The following is a 20,854-nucleotide window of genomic DNA, read 5'->3' as shown; positions in this document are numbered from 1 at the left end:
TCTCTCATTAGAATACCAACAGATACCTAATAATAATAATAAAGAATGAAATAGATAAAATAAAAGAAACAAGCAAGAAAATGGGAAAACCAACCAACCAACAAGCACACAAACAAACAAACAAATAGCAAAAGAAACTTTTGTAAACGTATATATTCACGTAAAGAAAACCTATAAAAACAAAATCAGAAACCACAGTATGTAAGTAAATATCTATAAGCTTTGAAAAAAAGTCGAAACTAAATATTATGAGACAAAAACCAAGGTTTTTCCTTTCATTGACTTTGTTCATTTAGTATCAATCATAAGCATATGATTTTCTTGTATACATATTATGATGATGCATATGCTTTGTGCCTTAGCTTTATAAAAAATATGTGCCCACCTAATTGTTATAGCTATATACTTATATTTAAATGTGAGCAGAGTTACCACAATATTATATTTGATCTACTTTCAACTCTGGAAAACTATTTATACTATATGTTTGGGGAACTTACTCTTTAAAGTAACATTTTTCTGGGCATATATACATCTCAGTAGAATCCATCCATTTCATGGGTAGAACCTAGTGACTTTAATAACTTTACTCATGAAGCCATCAGCTTCATAAATTGTATTATAGTACATTCTCTTCTATTGAGCAATGATAATAAGCCTGTTACTACACATATACTTACATTCTTAATTATAATTTTCAATTAAAGTATCTATATGCAAAATACATTTTATCAATAACAATTTAAGCTTACTTCTCAAACTTAAAAATGAAGGCCTGGAGGTTTACCAAACATTAACTAAAATGGAATGTTTTCCGTGGAAATCTGAAGACCACACAGGACCATCTTAGAATATTTTTTTGTGTGTTAACTAATGACAATTTTTGTGTTAATTATTGGAGTAGGAATCCAAAATATCTTCACTGAAATAAAAGCCAAAACTGAAAAGAAACAAAAATAACGATATTTGCATCCACATAATTTTCCTTTTAGTTTTGCGCAGGCAATCCAAAAATGGATCAACTTTCAGCCATTTTCTCTAATGTGCTAAAATTTTTATGGTGCATAGAAAAGTTAATCTGCTCCAGTTCTCAATATCCTTAGGTCAGTTTGTGTAGTATTCATAATTGTAAAAATATGCACTAATGCATTTTGATGATTTGGATGGACTTGAGAACAAGAATTTTTGAGAATTCCTAGCTGGCTGAAAGATATTTGAAAATTTTATTCCTCAGAAACAAATAAATGATCCTCCGTCTGGAACTAAAGAGGTCAAGTCTCAGTCGTCATAGGTATTAACAGCAGATAGTTTGCCTGTGCAGTCTCTGCAATCCTATTTCCTTCTTTGGGTTCTCAAAACTCTACAAGTGAGGAATAGAGTTATCCATTCCAACTAAACATTTGCATTTCTTGATTGAACATCAGGGTCAAGGAAAGAAGAAATTTATTTGCGGCAAAATGAGGTTTGGAAATATTACTTCATTCGGACACAAAACAAGCTTAGCAAACCAGAAAAGACATTTTTGCAGACACAATAGCTTTTGAAAACAACAAGTCTCTGCTGGAGTTCATCTCAGTTGTATAAACTTGCAAACACGTCCAAATCAGCTTAGTTCCCACTTGTTCCTTTTCAGACAAATAGACTAGAAAACTTAATAAACACAATCTCTTTATTTGGATTGGAATTTGATAAGAGGTTTGGATAGAATTCTTGGAAATTATGTGGATAGACTTTATCAGGTTGTAGTTGTCAGATGCATTTAATATTGTTCTATTATATTTAAAGTGTTAGGTCTTCTATTGTGAGTTCACAAATAAAAACCCTCTTTAAGGGCATAACCATCTTTTAAATAAGCTTCTGGCACCACAGTGACATGGAATTAAGTTTTGTCAAGAAGACGATTTTATGATAATCAAAATATTTAATATTCTCTATAGTTAAGAAGCCTACGAACTTCTCTAATTCACATCTTTAAGTGTAGTTAGCACTTCTTATATGTGAGTAAGCTGGATAAATCTGAGCTGATTTCCAAAATCTGATTTCCAAATGTTCAGGCAGACTTCATAGATTTCCTGTTATGGAAGGTTTGGGTTTTTACCTCCCTAAAGGAAGGATCAACTATGCCATACTCAAGAGGCCTTTACTCTCTGCTGCAGTTAGAGTCTGATGTGCTCAGAGTATGGCTGTTTGGATTACATACAAGCCATATGTGCCAGACATCCACAAGCAGTGTGCTAAGAGAATATCTCCAATTATTTTTAATTTGTGTCTTCTTCCGTATATATGATAAATAATACTTAAATGAAATACATACTCTCATGGTTTCTACCATATTTAAAAATGAAAAAAATGATATAAAATAAAAATTCATGATTCACAGAACAATGAAGAATTAAATGACAGTTCACTCAAAGGTGCAAGGTTTATAAGGACAATTATCAGACCTTCAGCACTGAATCTCTTTCTCACTTTCAAGAATATATTGAAGTGTGAATGAAGCTATGGCAGGCCCACATCTGAACTTATGTAAATGAATGTGTGAATGTGTTTATGTATGTTCCAGACATTGACATTTCAATTACAGTGGACAGTTTGTTAGTTGTGATTAAAACACTTTCAAAACATATTGTCTACAGTACCATGGACTCATTTTATCCTTTTAAAAATGTTCTCACTTTCAAAATGAAAAAACAAATCATCTAAAATTGGAAACAAATTGCTGATCTGGGGCCTCAAGTGTGCTAAACAAAGTTGGATTGCTCAAGATACATGTGTTACGTTGTGATTTAGTGCCTTCCTATCATCAGCAATATAATCCAACTAAAATCCAGGAGCCTAACCATCAGAGACACAGGAGCCTCAAAGCTAGTAAGCTTGTAAGTGTAGATGTACCTATGCTTTAAATAGTGTGTGTGGTTGAAACCATATATTACCTAGCTTTTACAGGCTTTTTAAGAAGTTGGCTATAAATTAAACATCAAAGACATTGTACCACAAAGTCTCTTACAGTCTGATTGTTTGTAGTCTCTTAAATTCTTAGACTGAAACCTAATCACCAATGTGGTGGTGTTAGGAGTTGGGGCCTTGGAAGGTGATTAGGTTCTGAGCATGGTGCTTACGTGAATGGTGTTAGTGCTTGCTAAACCAGCTTACAAAGCTTTGCTGTCCTCATGCTATGTGAGGACACAGACTAAGAAGTCGTCTAGAAACCAGAATGTGTGCTCTACCTAAAATCTAAATCAACCCACACCTTGATCTTAAGCTTTCCAATCTCCAGAACTGTAAGAAGTAAATTTCTTTTAATTAAGTAAATTAAATGTTGATAATACATAGCAGCAGTCCAGATGATATCAAACTCTCTAATCATGAAGAGAAAGAAAGAAATTGTGAAAAAAAGAGTCTATCAGTTACCTTTTCAAATATCTTGGGAGCTCTCTCTAGCAGAGGTCTTCAGTTGTTTAGAAGAATTGACCAGTTGATAGTAATTCATAAATAGTTGTAAGAAGTTCTAGTTTGTTGTTGTACAGAAGGCTCAATATACATTGATAATGTATAGAATATTCTAAACAGCTAGAAGGAAGGACTTTGAATGCTTTCACCTTAAAAAGTGATAAATATTTGAATGTTCTCATATGCTTAACATATTTCATTAGTGTGTCAGTTGATTGTACCAACAGACATTTCAGCCTATATTTCCAGTATCATACAATACTTTCATGTAACATAGCATCACATTATCCAATAAGCATGTACATTTTTGCTTGTATGTGTAAGAGAAAAAATATGATAATATTTAGAATTTGAAAATCAAAAATCAGTTTGTTACTCAAATTTCTAAAATGATGTGGCATGACTTATGAGAATGAGTCACGAAAGATGCATCAAGGATGATCACTTGATAGTTGTGAGAGGAGCACAGACTGGTGTTATTGTGTTGTTTCCATGGTGACGTTAAAGCAGAATAGGCAGGTGTTTGATTGGCTGGTTTAGTTTCTATATACTTTGAGGAATCAGGATTGGCTTTCTTTTATTTGATTTAGAGACTAGGACAGAAAGGGATTACTTGCTTGATTACAAGAGTAGATAAGAAGGGACTTCTCTCTGTTAGCTAGTCCTTTGCTTCCTGTAATTGACTAGTTCCAGAAAAAGTAATGTTTTGATGTTTTTATTTTCTCAATAGAAAAGGTCAGGAAGCTAAAGCATGAAAAATATATGCAGCAATATTTTCAACTCATGAAGTGATATACAGAAATACGATTATATAGTCTATAAATTTCCCTTATGTCTAGATTGAGGAACTATTTGCACACAAAAGACTTGACTGATCATAGAAAATTTCTATGACAAACACACAAATATCTTTAAATGTAAAGAGGTTACTTCTTTCGTGGTTCTACTGTCTAATCTATAGTTAAAACTTTAATCGAAGCTCAATTTGTCAAAGACCAGTATATATTTTTCCTAACTTCTAACTTTACTACAGCCTAATAAATGTAAATTGTTCTATTCTTCTGACCTGATGCTTGAAGCTAGGAACCAAACAACATAAGAAGATAAATCGCCACTCAATAATGTTTTCTATCCATAATCTTTAAAGTGGAAATTATCTGAAAGTCTTTCTTCTACTAAAAGTGTGCTTTAATTATACCTCTCAATTCCTCAGCTAATTGAGACATCAGGTCCTTTTTTAGAAGCCTCATGCAGTGTCCCAGCTGCATCCAGAGTTGAACCATCTGTTCTGTGCTAGAATGTGGTAGCTCCACCCCAGTCATCGTGATTCAAACCAGAATAGTGATCTTCACCTGCCTTTAAAACAAAACAAGCAGAAAAACAAATCTCAGTGTGATTAGCCTGCTTCAAATCAGAATTGTGTTCTCAGTTTATGTGGACTCGATTTCTAGTGATTTTGTTCATTCTATTGCCTCATTTCCCTATGTCATTAGCATCTAGCAACTCTCCTCCCTGATCTCTGGGAACCCACTAGTTTAAGAATAATTGTCTGCATTGAAAAGTTCTGTCAGATGTTTTCTAATTGATCCTAAGATTTCATGTTTACTGCTTTAATTTTTGTATTATTACTTTATACTTGTAGACTCCAGATAATTAAACAAATTTCTGCTTTAAAATAAACAAGACAGGGAATTGTCTAGAGCAGCCCAGTATTGGTTATAGACTTGGTCTCATCCAGTTCCAACAAAAAATGTTTTCTAAATATTATCACTAGTAAATTATAACCAGACAAAATGTTGCCTATTTTAGAATTAAACGTTTGGTTATCCTCAAAGCTAAGTAGTATGTTCTGGACATTCAAAAGTATTTAGAAACTTAATGCAGTAAGGAGTTTCTCAAACTATTTTTGGCATTATACAAGGAACGATCCTATTTTCTACATGTATATTATTTTTAGCTCCTCTGGTATGCATTTTGCTAATTTTAGGATCAGACAAATACATAGGACATAAAGCACATATTTTCAGATAGAAACTAGTAAATACTGCATTTCAAACTTGAACTCAGAGCTAATTACCTATTTAGGAATTTGAGCATGTTATGTTTCAATTGCAATAGATTTTTTCAAATGAATATATATATATATGCATGTCCTACAAATTAATCTGCTTTATGTTTAAAACAAAATATAGTCAAATGTTCCAAAAACAGTATGCCTCCTATGTAAAGCAAAAGCACATACTGAAAACTCATCAGACATACACCTCAATCATTCTCACATCCTGGATTAAGAAACCATGATCTCTTAGAGGTGGCTTTCTAGATCTGAAGTGGCAGTCACAGCAAGTTCTCATGTACCTGAAGTAGACCTAAAAAAAAGAAGAAAATATCAGAAAATCTTGTCCTAAACTATGCTAGTATTATATGCATGTACAAGTATGTATAAGACACTGATGCAACACTTTACAAAAGAGAAGAGCTACTGTACACAGCTTTATCTGTTCCGTTTTGCATCATATCTTACATTGGTAATTTTTTTTTTTTACATTGGTAATTTCTAATCTAGAGCTTAATCAACTTTAAAGGCTCTTTATGTTTGAGATGCAGCCTTTTGCAAACACCAAACATTCATATGAAGAGTTTTACTTAGAAACCTTACATTTACCCCATCGATTTCTCAAGCCCATGGTTCATAGTAAGATGCTTACGATTCCATTCAGACATCAGAAATTTTTCAGTAATGAACACATTTATATTTATGTATGAATTTGAAAACACTAATTAAGAAAATGACAAACAATATTTCCACTTCATGAATCTACGCAATGAACATTTCTGAATCAGTGGTCTCAACCAGTCTAATCTAGCAACCCTTTAATGGAGTTGTTCATATTTTGATGATTCTCACCATACACGCATTTCATTGATAATTCATAATTATTATGCTACTGTTATAAATTGCTATGTAAATATCTGACCTGCAGCTATCTGATATGTGATCGATCCCCCAAAGGATTCGTGACATGAAGGTTAAGAACCACTACCTTGCCCTTCTCTTTTTCTTTTTCTATGCAGACTTTAAGATGTGATTATAAATTATGACTGTATTTCCAGATTTTGTAATTGTTCTGAAATCTTTAAAATTCAATATTAACACTTCTGGAAACAAGAAACTTAGAACACAGACATTCAAGTTTTGATTTCACTCTGATGGACACCATTTATGTTCAGTGTACTATATTTTAGAATGCTTTTTTCTTAACTCTACATATTTAGTAGATAAAATGAAATTTTTTTAAACTATAGACTTCAAATGACATATTTTTTCTCTTCTAAATATATTTTAATTATAGATTTGGTTTGAGTTATGTTATTTTTAACAAAGAATGCTGAAGGAAATTTATTCTTGAAAAGAACTGCACACATAATCTGTATCCTATCAAAAGGTAACTAAGCAGCATGCCTAGAGCAAGGCTGTAATATGTCTGCCTTGAGGATAGAATGCATACAATCTAGTCAAAAGCTATAGTGATAAGAAAAAGAAATGATATATCAGTCAGATGTGTTGTCACTTGATTGTACTCAAACACTAAGAAGCTGGGAGAATAGACAGTAAGCTTGAGGATACCTAGGGATGAATGGTGTAGATTAACTTTGTTCATGATTTCACTTCTCATGGTTTCAGTAGCCTGACATTAACTGTGGTTTGAAATATTAATGGAAAATTCCAGGAATAAACAATTCATAAGTGTTAAATCATTCATGATTCTGAGTAGTGTGATGAAATGCCATGATATCCCTCTCTGACCCACCTGGGATTTGAATCATTTCTTTGTACATCATCTTTACACCCTACTTTGCCACTTGTTTGTTAGTTATATAGCCAAGTGGACTGAGTTCTCATTATATCTAATGTATTATTTTGCCTGCTTTATAAATTAAAGCTCTTCATATGATTACATGTAAAGCAAAAAATGTTGTGTATAGTTTAGATGTCAACCAAGGACGTCAGTTAAGACAGCTGGCATGAATGCCAACTGAGAAACACAGATTTGTCATTAAAGCTCTATGATTGAATAAGGAGCAATGAGTAAGAGAGCAGTAGTTGTATTGTAGCCTTAAAAAAAGAGTTAAATTGTGATGGAATAAATTGTCTTACTATGGATTACATTTGTGAAATGGTTTGAACAGAAGAGCATTTCAATATCATCTTATTATCATTTTATTTTTAAATAAAATACAAATATGTAGGCTTTTTGGTTGGAATTTATTATCCTATAACATTTAGGAATTACTTTACAGTTTAAATTCTGAGATTTTAAAGAATCAGATAGTGGATATTCTACTTGCTTTGTAAACAGACAGATCATTTAGAATGCTCAGAAGTGGAAGTTCTAGAAAACATTGAGAAGAATGCAATTTGGGAAAATGATAAGCTTAGACTCAAAGCTAGAATTGAATTAAAAGAAAATACGTCAGCCTTCAGAGTACAATGATAATAGCATACCAGATAAAGATAAAATAAAATATAACCCTACACTATAAATGGAGTAAACTATAAGGAGTAATATGTGTGACCAAAGCAGGAATTCCATAGAATGACAAATTTCTGGAATGTTGAGTTGGGATGGAATGATGGAGACCATACATCAATGACATATTATGCTAAAGAAGTTTATGGGTTTAATAGAAATGTTCATGTTTGAAAAATACGGCAAAGAAAATGTTCTTAAGTGGGCATTGTAATGAATGGTAAAGAAAGCTTAAAAAAGTAAAGATTTAATAGTCACGTCTGGCTCATAAGAAAAAAAATCTTTCAACCATTTATTGAACAATATTTTCCCATAGAGATAATTTTTTAAAATCTTGGCTCACATGGACAAGAAATACTGAGCTCTTTTTGTTATTACTTTAATTTACACAAACTCCTGACCACAGAGATACCTCAGAGGTTCATTAGAAATTCCCAAACTCAGAAAGAGGAAGGTCCCAATCAAAACAAACACACAAAACCAGATCCTTTGGGAGTTTTGAAGTTCTGACTTCCTGATTCTAAGCAAGGGCTATATTTTAGTTACAGAATAACAGTACATGCAGCTTGAGAAGCATCATGGTTCAAATAATGGACCTTCTCCCTATATGTCTTCAGACTTGGCGTGCACCAGTGTTCACCTTAAGTCTCATACAAGTCACAAGCAAAGCATGCCCAATCTCTTACATAATCATTACATACAGGAAGATTTTCCCTCAGGCAAACTCTTTGGAACAACCACGTTATAACTCATTTTTCTGTTATTTCATCACAGGAAGCCAATGACATAGGTTATATTAACCATGAATCAGTTGTCTATCTTCTACAAATAAAAAAAGTATCTTTTAGAAAGAATTCTTTTCTACCTTTAGGCTAGGGTTCAGTTATAAACTATTATGAGTTTTATCTGCCTGAATTCAACATTGCATGTTGCTGATTCAAAAGCATCTTTTTGCTTTGACTGGACCTCGAGGAATACCATCTAGAGAATCAGTCAATCTCAAATATCCTTAAAGTTGTGTCTCCTCAGAACACAGATTGAAAAACACTTTGATATAAGATTTCATAGGACACATGCTACCAGAAAATAAAGGGAGAAAATATCTGTCCAGGTGCCTGTCATGACCACACCACCTATTATTTTCATAGCTAATGAACTAAAAGAACCATGCACAAATCCACTGTAGCACAAGTTAAGAATTCATCACTACTCACTAACATATAAATCTAGGATGGCTTCCTGGAAGACAGTTATGTGATGAATGAAGCTGGCCCTCTCTATCAACCTTACTACATTTGCTTGTGCTTTTATTCTTTAAAAAAAAGGGTGAATACAGCCAATATTAATTAGTCAAGTTGATTATTGTTATAATGTCTTCTACTGTTTTGTTTTATAAAGGACTCACATTCTAGTAGTAGTAAAATAATTAAATAAATCCCAGTGGCTGCATGTTCCATGCTACCTGCCATAATGTTCTACATTCGGAATGACAAACAACCATTACATTTTAATATATCTGAATCAGCTCAATGGCTGGGCCATTTGCTAACCTCCACATGGCTAATCCATCTGCCTTTGATGATCGTAAGTTATCACTTACTGCATTCTGCATTCTACCTTGGCTGCCCTGAACCCAGTTGGGCAGTCCTCTTGGGCCACAATCTCCCTGCGTCTACATGGCAATTAGGCCACCTTAACCTGCACCTTCTCAGACTTGTCATGTCCTTTCTCTCCTTTTCCTTGTCCCAGCAGCATGGCTTGGTGGATAGCTTTCTCCTTCCCCTTTGGTCCCTAGCTCAGGAATCCTAAAAGTCCTATCTCTGTTTTCCCTGCCCAGCCATTGGCTGCTGGCAAATTTATTTACCAATCAGAAGCGACTTGGGGGAAAGTTTCCTCTCTGTCTTATATACAGATGTGTGAACTCTCATGCAATCAACTTTGAGGACCCAAATTAACATAGGAATAAAGCTGCATTAGGCCAAACTAACTATAGTTGTTCCCTATAATAGCAAAGCTAGAATCACATATTATCTTCTTTACACATACTAGTGAAATGGTTTCATATATCAAGACATATTGTCTGGTAATGAAAACTTATTAACTTGATTTTTTCAAAATTTTCTCTAATTCTTGGTATCTTTTTTCCTCAATACACTACTTTCTAATAGTTGTCTCCACAAAAATATATTAAAGTTCTCAGTATCCAATCTGTCCTCTTAGTAAAAGAATAATTTTAATTATGTTTTTTAAAGTATGTTAAAAAACACACTTAAAATCCTGTGAAAAATTATAAATGCATTCTTCCTTAATAGTTGCTATATTGCCTAGTCAACATTTTTGTAAGAACTAGAGATATAATCTTGGGCTTTGTACCTCTGAGGTAAGTACTCTATCACTGACGTTATCGTCAATTTCCAATATTTTGTCAGTTTTATTTTAGTTTTTTTAATATGAAATTCAACAATTGCCTTCATTCTTTTAAATGACAATTTGAAAGAGGAATCAGAAGAAAATTAGTCAAACTAATCCTATAATATTGAATACAGCACTATATTATTTACACAGAATGAATGAGTTTCAGAATTTGAAAATTAGTAATTAAAACCACTCACCATATTTTACCTGAAAAAATGCAATATAATTTAAACTACTTTGCCACTGATATTATAAATTGTTTTACAGTACATGAAGTATGGATGAATTATAGTTTAATATCTGAACTAAAAGTGCTCTAAGAAAATTAAAAAAAAACATTGTCATAAAATATAATGTCCATGGCATTTCTCTTCCTGCATAATTTTATAATATCTGTTATTTACAAGGAGAGAAAAAACAATTTTTGTTAATTATTTATTAATACTAAAATATTGATGAGCATTGCCTGAGAGTAACAGGCTTTCAGCTGGTGAACTCGGCTGTGCTGGACTGCAGAGCAGCCAGCAGAAGGGGTGATTATTTGGAGAACTGAAGAATGACTTAACAGGGGTCTAAAAGCAGCAATCAGAAAAGCTTCATTTAACATAGAGATGGCACAAGCTTCAAGCAATTGCCTAGACTTAAGTAAGTGTGGGATTACAAAAGGCTATTTATTGCAGTCCAAAGAGGCCCTGAAGCTTGTTCAAAAACCTTTGAAGAAATCCAACAGTTACTAAGCCTTGCTCACATCAGAAGCAGTAAAACTTGTACAGACCCCCAAAACTGCCTACAAATGCTTTCATTACAAAAAGTTAATGCAATTCTCATCACAACTTTTCCTGGACCTGAATTATTTTCTCTCTCTACTATTTACAAGGAGAAATACTAAACCTGGTTATTTTCCAAAACTACCTTGACACGTATTTTAATCATTATGAAATACAATGTGGTTTCATGATGATATGGAGTTAAATGTAAAGCTTCTTGTGTTTAAATGGAAAGAGTTTCAACACCAGCATTCTTTGAAGTGCTCTGTAAGAAGGTATTAAAAGTTATCGTGTTAAAAAATTTGCTTCAACATAGAAATTAGACAAATTCCTCTATTATTTGTATAAAGATTAACTGTGATTCCAAGGACATTGAAGGTTATATTTTTTATTAGTGGATGGATTACAAATTCATTTTTTGTATAATAGTAAGTAAAGAGAAAATAATTCTCAGATATTTAACATAGCTGTTACTAACTTCTGCCATGAATACTGAATTTGTTTGTCAGTTATAATGAATATAGCATGTTTTGCTTGAAATCAACTTCAAAGCAACAAAAGTAGGAGAGGAGGCCAATTTGCCAACCAAAGCAGAATCTTGAGTAGATGAAGAGTACATCTGAAAGATAAATGACTTTAATTGATATAAAAAGAAGGTAGCGATTTCTTGCTGAGAAAAAAAAGAAGAAAAATCAAATGATGCTTTCATCTTGAAAATAAAACCTATATTTTTCCTAAGCAAAATAATAGTAATAATAATAGTAATAATAATATCATATATATACGTGTGTGTGTGTGTGTGTGTGTGTGTGTGTGTGTGTGTGTGTACCTTCATTCTCAGCTCAGTTGGGTAAACAGTCTTTCTATTAGAGCAAAGTTAATATTGGAATTTATTAGATCAAAAGTTAATACTGTCATTTTTACACACAAAAGAGAGAGAGGAGTAGAAACGGATTCCAATGGTTGCTAACTGAAATTGGAAAATTATGACCACTGAAGCAAAGCTTTAATCATGGGAAAGAAATAAACAGGGGAGGTACTTACAGATAAGAAAAGCTTGAATGGGAAATTAGCTATGAAAATTGTCATGTGATGGTCACAGAGGCATCTAATTAAGAAACAACATGAAACCTAGTGATTTTACTTTTGTGGAAAGACAAAAACATTCTCTTCAAATATTTTTTGATTCTGTAAGACTTGCTAATAATTTGTTACTTCTTTTTATCATTTGTCAGTATAATTGCAATGGTTCGAAGCATCTGATACAGGTAGACCAACCAGCTTATAATGACAACAAAAGCCTTACACTGCTCACTCTTGGATGGTGTTAGAAAATATTATTTTGAGAAGTCAGAAGCAAATAAAATCAGTTTAAAATTTGTTATGTTTGATTCAAATGATACACAGAGGTAATAGAAACAACGGGCGAGGGCTAGTTTCCTTTTTGAGGTTAAATGAACTAATAAATAAGAAAGAAAATACTATCATTTTTGTTGTCCTGGAAAAGGCTGATATCATAAAAAGTTAAACATCGCTAAAAAGAATTAAAAATATCTCCTTTCTCTCATAATAAGACTTCAGTGACTAGTGTGTTTAAAATGTCCTGTGCTTTTGTTCGGTGTCTATGATGCACAGTGTTATAGTCTAGTAAGGCAGATTGCCATTGTTCTCAGGAAGGCATTTCAGTTGTCTATTGAACTAAGACTTGAAATAAGAACCTGGATAGAACATACTTTTCTTTAAGAAAGGATTCTAAGTTAGGAAATCAGTTTAAATATATCTCATCTCAAGTTAGAAATGAAGATGCCTACATGGATGGGTTTCTATTCCGTATCATTATTTGAATAACATATGTAGAATAATTATTAAATAGGATATCTCAAAACATCCTTGATGTGTAACACAGAGCATTCTTTGCATTTGTTATTAAATAGTTCTTAAAATAATAAAAATTTAAACAAAGAAGATTGTTTTCTGGATATGTATTTTTATTCATGAGATTTCTGTTAGTCAAGATCTACTTTAATATGTTATGTATCCTATTTAATGTATACTATACTAAATATTACCATTACCCTATGGATATCATGGGACTCCTTGTACATAATGGATTCCAGCCCACTTCCAGAGTTGCACATGAAAATGTTATCAATGAGCTGAAGAATCTGGCATTAATAACTTTGCAACATTATAACAAATAGGTAGTTCTGATGTTTAGTTCCATGTTTTAATACATCAAACATATTTCACTGCTTACATTATAGTAGCGGATTGAAAACATCTGCTCACTTGCCGCTAGTCCACCAGCAGCAGAAAATGTCAGCTCATTTTCCATAGGTTTTCATGCATCAGGGCTGCAATCCAGCTGCTGGAGCAGCACAAGAGGCCAGATTAATACTCAAGAGCCCTGGAATTGGAAATAAAATGACTTCTTGCCAAAGATTAGAGCAAAGGTAGACTCCCTGAGCTCGTTGCCTTCTCTCTGTGTTCTTACTTCCTATCCACTCACTCTCTCCCTCCTTTATCTATTTACAGCTCCATCACCAGTCATGACAATTAAGAAAGATCGGACTTCCAGAAACAGTATTTCTTTATCTTGGCAAGAACCGGAACATCCAAATGGAATTATACTGGACTACGAGGTCAAATACTATGAAAAGGTGGGGGAAAGACGTAGCAGGGTTGGGTTAGGTGAGGGGAAAACCCTATTATTTCATGAGCTATGCTCTTGCAGATAACTTGCTTGCTTATAAGTGACAGAACTCGCTTTAGAAGCTGGCAATGTGACCTCGCTGATTTCTCAGTAGAAGATATTTTTCCATCATCTTGTCTATTTTAAAGCAGAGAATAACCTCAAAGATATCACTTCCAAATGTAAGCCAGTCAGTAATGGCAATAAACAGGGCATTTAAGTTTGTTCCCATCAGAATTCCTGCTATGGTAGCACTCTTATGATGGTTCCTCATTCAACTGATGTATATCAACTTTTAAAATATTAGGCCATACAGGATAAAAATTCTAGGCATTTAAAAACTTTTGTATGCATATATTTAATATTCATTTATATGTACATACACATATACATATGCATATAATGTGCTTATTTTAACATGCAGATGTCAACATAAAAATACTTACAAATAAATAGTTTGAATGTTTTACTAAAACCTTTTGATAAGGGGACCTGTTATTTTGATAAGGGGACCTGTTTCTTAGTATGAGAACTACAATTCTGACTCTTTAATGAGTAGGTAAAATGTGTAAAAATAATTCCAACTCTGCTCATTAATATAGTTGCTCAAATATAATCTAATGAGCATCTTTAGTTAGTGAGTATCTGTAATTAGGGGCTAAGGCGATGGCTCATTTAGTAAACAGTTTGTTGTATATGCAGAAGGACCATAGTTCATATCCCTAATAAACATAAACATCTGAGTATAGGAGGGTGCCTGGTGTCTATACAGAATAGGGAGATGGATACACCAGGATACCTGAGCATCATTTGTCATCTCATCTAGCCAATCAGTTAGCTCAATGTTCAGTGAGAGAAACTGTTTCAATGTATGGCAAGCAACTAAGGAAGACAGTGTCAGTCTTTGGCCTCTGCATACACACAAGCATGTAAACACTCAAGGAAAAGGGATGCAAAAGAAGTGTCACCACATGAACATCGTCTACAAGGAAAATGAACTTCTACAAACATTCATTTTTTAAAATAATACTTGATACAAAAAATTTTAATGTGCCATGTAAACCTCCTAGTGAAGCTGTCTTTGACAAATACATCTAGAATTTGATGTGAAGATATTCAAGATACTTTTGTATAATCAATTAATGTGTGCATTAATTATAATGCACATCCAATATACATTCAATGCAATGTAACTATTGGTATATTGAGATAAAGAATTTCTGCTATTAAATTACAATATTATTAATTATTATTAATATTTCTAAGACTAGTAAGATATTTCCTATTGAATATTCACGAAATATCACCCTTCACTTTAACTCAAAAGAGGTATTTTTTTTGGAAGTTTAATCTTGGAATTACACTGAAATTTTGTCAGCATTAATTTTGAAAAGAAGGTGTTTTACTAAGGATATTAGGTAATTTGAAAGAATGAAATCTATTTTTTTCTGCTTTCTGTGCAGGAGATAATTCATTTCATGTGAATTAGACATTTTGATAACTTGTATGCAAAGAATAAAATCATGAATGTGACTTCAGTAAGCATCTTGTACTTTAAGACAAAAAGTTAGAGAATTGACTATGATAGTATTATAAGGCTTTGATTTTAACATGATTTTGTTTTCTTTACTTCAAAGCAGGAGCAAGAGACGAGTTATACCATTTTGAGGGCAAGAGGCACAAATGTTACTATTAGTAGCCTCAAGCCAGACACCACTTATGTATTCCAAATCCGAGCTCGGACAGCAGCAGGATATGGAACCAACAGCCGCAAATTTGAATTCGAAACTAGTCCAGACTGTATGTATTACTTCAGTTTACTATAAAATGTGGGGCATTGCAAAAATTAAAAATGCTTGATCAGTTATTCTTGGTGTTAATCAAAGATCATAAACTGATGGTGTGTTGAGAAGACCTTTAATAAGTTGCATGTTCTTGTATATGTCATTTCTTATTGGTGTGGACATATATCTGTGAACTTTGCTATCTTACAAATTAATTTTATTCTAATTTATGAAATGATTCTTATTTTCTATTAGCCAGAAACTGTAATTGAAAAACATTGTTTAATGTGATAGCTTGCTGATAACACCTGCCAGCCCAGATATTCTAAGTTCGTTGAATGATTTAATAAACTCCATAAAAGAAACTTACTGATCCATGAGGTTCTTAATTTTGTTCAAATTCTTAAAACACCCAGTTCATAATTTTAATTAATAGTAAATAACAATTTTAACATTGGTTGTGTTTTAACCCTTAATACATTAATATACATATAAACTAAAGAATAGTAGTTTAAAATTTTTAATATGTGAATATAGCTTCATTTATATTCATAAGCTATTCGAATATTCTGTTCGTCTCTCTCAAAGGTAGATAAAATTTGTCTAAAATTGGCAAACATTTTCTCAATAACTTTATTTTTCTTGAAATGTAAGTTTCTTATTTTGAAATTCTACTGCAAAATTAGAATTGATCAAAGGGTAGTGATAATTACTATGGTGCTAATATAAAATAAATATAAGTTAAATTTATTTAACAGTGTAACAAATGAGACTACAGTTAATTGAGAGGAAAATTTGAACATATGTATGCATTTGTTTATATACATGTATATGTGCATTTGTGTGGTAGTACACTGAGGAATATTAAAACAAAATTTTTCATAGGACAAAAGTAGTTAGTGCATTTTGTGGGTAATACCCCTTGAAACAACGAAACTTAATGATATGACCATTTTTTATAAGAGGAGATGATTTAGGTTTCTAGTGAATAAGTGTCATTTTAATTAAAATAGAAAAAAGCACATAGCCACAGTTTCATACAGCCAAATCCACAGTTATGAAAATAATCCTTCAAGATGATCCAAGGTCCACACCAGTGAGACCAAGATTATCCTAGAAAGAGCTCCAACACCCAGCACTCTACTGAAAAGGGACCTTATAATCTGTTCTGACCATTCTAATTTTTCATTTTCTCTGGCACTTGCACTTTCTATTTTCCAAATATTTTTGTCTAACTGTGAAATCACATTATTATGGATATGGTGATATATTTACGCCTAGTAAGAAGGCACAGGACTAATAAAAAGTGTTGAAGTCAAAATGATAAATACTTTATAAAACACTTCTTTGCCAAGTGGCAGTGCTGCTTAGCATGAGGGACTCCAACTTCTTTGAAGTGCTGGAATTGCTCTTTAATGTCATTGGTTCCCACAGTATCCTTTGGCAATTCTATTTGAGCCATCATTAACAAACACCCAAATCTACCATTAGGGAATGCCCCTAAGGCCTTGGTGAGGAAATAGGCATGAAGAAACTCATCTCTGAAGACATGAGCAATATAATGAACAATGCCATGGAGTCCAGGTGAACAAAGCTTAGATGAATTAAAAAATGTTAAATGATGATGATGAATGTAATTGCAAAATGATATTAGCAGTTCCTCATCTTTTGTGCATTTTGTATATGAACCATATTTCAGAGTTACAAATTTTCTTTTTTTAAAAAATAATTACAAATGATGTTTTCAAGCTTATAAATATATACAAGAACAAAATAGCAAATTAACTATCTTGTGGTATGCACTGAGGATTAGTAAGGTCGGATCAGCATTACAGAAGAACCTCATTCTCTTATGGGAGTTACAGGAAAGTCAGTTCTACAGGTAATACAATGATACTGTATTAGGAAGCTTTGAGTTACTGTGACACATACCTGAGAAAGAGTTTAAGAAAGAAAAGTTTATATGCACAATTTCATAAGGTTCTGTGCAGAGTTGGCTGGTTCACTAATGTAAGCTTAGGGGGGCAGAATATGGATGATATCAGAGGATGGAGATGGAACACTACTCACCTCATAACTGAGAGGAAGCAGAGAGACACAGAGAGGAGAAGGGTAGAGGCCAATTATCCTTTCATTGTAAAATATCAGTAGCCCACTTCATTCAAAAGTCCTTACCTCCTAGAACAGGACAGACCCAATAATACCATCAGTCTATGAATCTGTCAGTGGATTAAGCCGTTAGGTCAGAGTACCTCCATCTAAGGACCACATTTTCAAGATAAGAACCCTTTGACCCAAATTTTAACAAGGCAAACATCCTAGGAAATTTTAATGGGCAGAAGCTGAATCAGGGGTTTGTTTTATGCTTAAGGAAAATGGAAATGATAGCATTACCAGCAAGGACTCTGAAGTGTATTGTCATGTGTTTGAATGACGATACAAAAAATATTCATGTTCTATGGTTCAGTTTGAGAAGTACATAAGAGTGCAAAATTTACAATTTTTTGATTTTATAATTATTAAATTAGTTGTATGCAGTCATACATATGTAGTCGAGAACATAGTGTGTGTGTGTATGCGTGTCTGTATTGCATGTGTGTGTTTGTGTGTTTGTGTGTGTGTTGCTACCACGTAATACTGGAATGTAGGAGGGAAAAATTATTTCTCACAATTCCTAAAACCGAGAAATCCTAGAAGAACCGGAATCTGCTGTCCTATAAGGATCTTCTGTATTCTCATGTGGTGGAAAACAACATGTTAAATAGAATGACTACTTTTTATAACATAGCAAGAGTCAGAACATGCATATATGTTCTGGACCTACTTATCAAACACTTTAGACTCCTTGGAGGCAGATGGCTATCATTACCTTAGGATGGGAGCATTGGCACTGTTAAAATTAGGACACCTGAATGACTAAGGTCATTTTGCGATTGTTGTCTTTCACTGAAAAGACTTGATCTGGTGAATTAAAAATTTGGAAGGTATTAATAGAGACTATAATGCAGAATGACAATTGCAAAGTGGGATCATTATATGGAAAACATTGTATGCTAAGGTTATTTCAGAGACTGTGGGGTTCTTTTGTAACTTCTTCAATAGAGAACTGTTATAATGAATTAAGAACTTGAAAACTGACTGGCACTGTATAAATGTTTTAATTTTATTAATTTATTAAACATACAACTAAATTATATAATATAGCAAACAAGAAGGATGCTAGACATGCTAGCTCAGAAGAATGAGCAAGTACCCAATTTTCTCCTATGTAGAAAAAGGTGCTAACATGAACAACCTTGATTAAAATGTGAGGAACACACCAATTGGTCATTCAATGTCAAATGGCCCACAGGTAACATTATATGGAATGAGCAGGTTATATCTAGTAATACATGGATATATGCATAAGTGCACCTAATAACAGTTAATGAAAAAGAGGCTATGAATTTGAAAGAGAACAAGGGGTGTGTATGCAGGAGTGCTTAGAGTAAAAAAGGGAAATGGAAAATGATGTAATGATATAATCATCTCAAAAACAAAGGGAAAATGAGATTCAGTAAAAAGTCGAGAGTCTAGTTTGTGGTAAAGCATTTTGAAATTGAATTAGGAGAAGTATAATAGTTGTCCATGACAACAATGTACAATTTTAAACAGTTGGGCATTTATATGCTACATAGATATTAGTCATTTATGTTGTTTTTACAATTTCAACAGCAAGCGTGGTATGATCTGATTATACATTTTAGATGACATCAAGTAATAATGTATATTAGGGGCAGGATTTTATTGTAGATTCATCCCATGACTGAAGGCGAGAGAGGACCATTTTATCTCTTTATCATTCCCTCTCCTGCTCTCATTGAGCTATCCGAAATAAACTTGTTAATTACAAAACATCCATTGAATTTTAAAGTTATTGTTCATTAAAAATTACATCATACAAAATGAAAAGCAGAGTGTTATCATGTTTTAATCAGCATTTTGAAACCCAGGGTAAGCTTTTTTACAAAATAATTACATATCTATAGCCAGTGGATAGGAACGTTAATGTCAAGCGGTTATGAAGATGGAGTTTCAGGAGTAGCAGCTTTATGGGGAGGTACCTGATGCATTAGAGGTGGGGTGTTCTAGATGTCTATGGATAGTTTCAGGCTAAGGTGTGTATCTGGCATGCTGAAAGAGGATGAGTAGAAAGGCTTGGTGGAGTGGGGTATCTCCAACTGCAAACAGATTTGGCAATATTAACTGCTATGAAGAACCAAAGACTAGAAATGACCTGTTCTACAAGGCTTTTCTTGGTCCAGAATCCCCAGACTCCATCACTCCTGTTTTTGCTTAATTAGGCACCATGAAGGGATGGCTTATGCCCGAGACTGCTGTGAACACTAAAGGTGTAACAGCTGGAGACTGCCTGTTCACTGTACTCTTAGCAGTAACAGTACCTGAGCCTGAACCCAGACTCCATTCTATGACTAGTACAGTGGTATAAGCAATAGGAGAATAGGGGCACTTAAAAAAAGTGCTTAAAGCAGTGGATTGACTTCCAATTACCCTTTAGGCTCGTCTGTCAGATGCATAGGGAACTGAACACTGCTGCCCCACGCTGGTACTTATATTGCATCATTTAACTGCTCCTAAGATACACCTGAGTTTTGTTTCTGTGCTTGTTTGGTTTTAATATGTCTTTAATTGAAAATAAAGTTATTCTGTGCACTGTATTATGATCAAAGTTTTTCATTCCTCACCTCCACCCAGAGCCTTGCCATCTCCCTGCCTTTCCAACTCTGTCTTCTTTCTCTCTCAAGAAAACAGCCAAATAGAAAAATAAACAGATACACAATGATAAAATGAAATGAATGAACAAAAAGAAAAAAAGAAACAAGCAATGCCAGTCTTAACCCTGACTTCAAAACAAACAACCAGAACTTATTTCCCTATGCAGTGACTTGTTATTTACATCACAGTTAGAGCAACATTGGTCTGACTCAAGATTCTGTAAACTTACTCTGTAGTTAGGCAGATAAATATTTGAATCTGTGCACATATAGAGTCTGCATTGATAGTACTCAATGTAACTCAAAATAAGTCACTTCCAATTGTGTTTGTGTTCCAATGGATGCTTATTAATGGGCATATAAATTTGAATTTCATAGAATTGACAAATGTTATAAGATATTGAGTTCTTATGCATACCTCATAAAGCAAAACCTGTTT

General features: G+C 33.3%; 1 protein-coding gene across 2 annotated transcripts in view; it reads left to right on the top strand.

Moving 5' to 3' along the window:
* The window catches only part of Epha3 (EPH receptor A3), a 305,965-nt gene that overhangs the window by 226,312 nt on the left and 58,799 nt on the right, over positions 1–20,854 (top strand). Inside the window, exons 6-7 of one of the 2 annotated variants that reach the window (XM_028761158.1) lie at positions 13,700–13,824; positions 15,497–15,656. In XM_028761158.1, the coding sequence (XP_028616991.1) occupies positions 13,700–13,824; positions 15,497–15,656 (285 nt within the window). Of the gene's footprint in view, positions 1–13,699; positions 13,825–15,493; positions 15,657–20,854 lie in introns of both variants that reach the window. The other variant, XM_028761157.1, reaches the window with a different exon arrangement.

The sequence above is a fragment of the Grammomys surdaster genome, unplaced genomic scaffold, assembly GCF_004785775.1.
Source record: "Grammomys surdaster isolate TR1022 unplaced genomic scaffold, NIH_TR_1.0 126679, whole genome shotgun sequence".
NCBI classification, from domain to species: Eukaryota; Metazoa; Chordata; class Mammalia; order Rodentia; family Muridae; genus Grammomys; species Grammomys surdaster.
The sequence above is the reverse complement of the archived record's forward strand: the minus strand, read 5'-3'. Positions and strand labels throughout refer to the sequence as shown.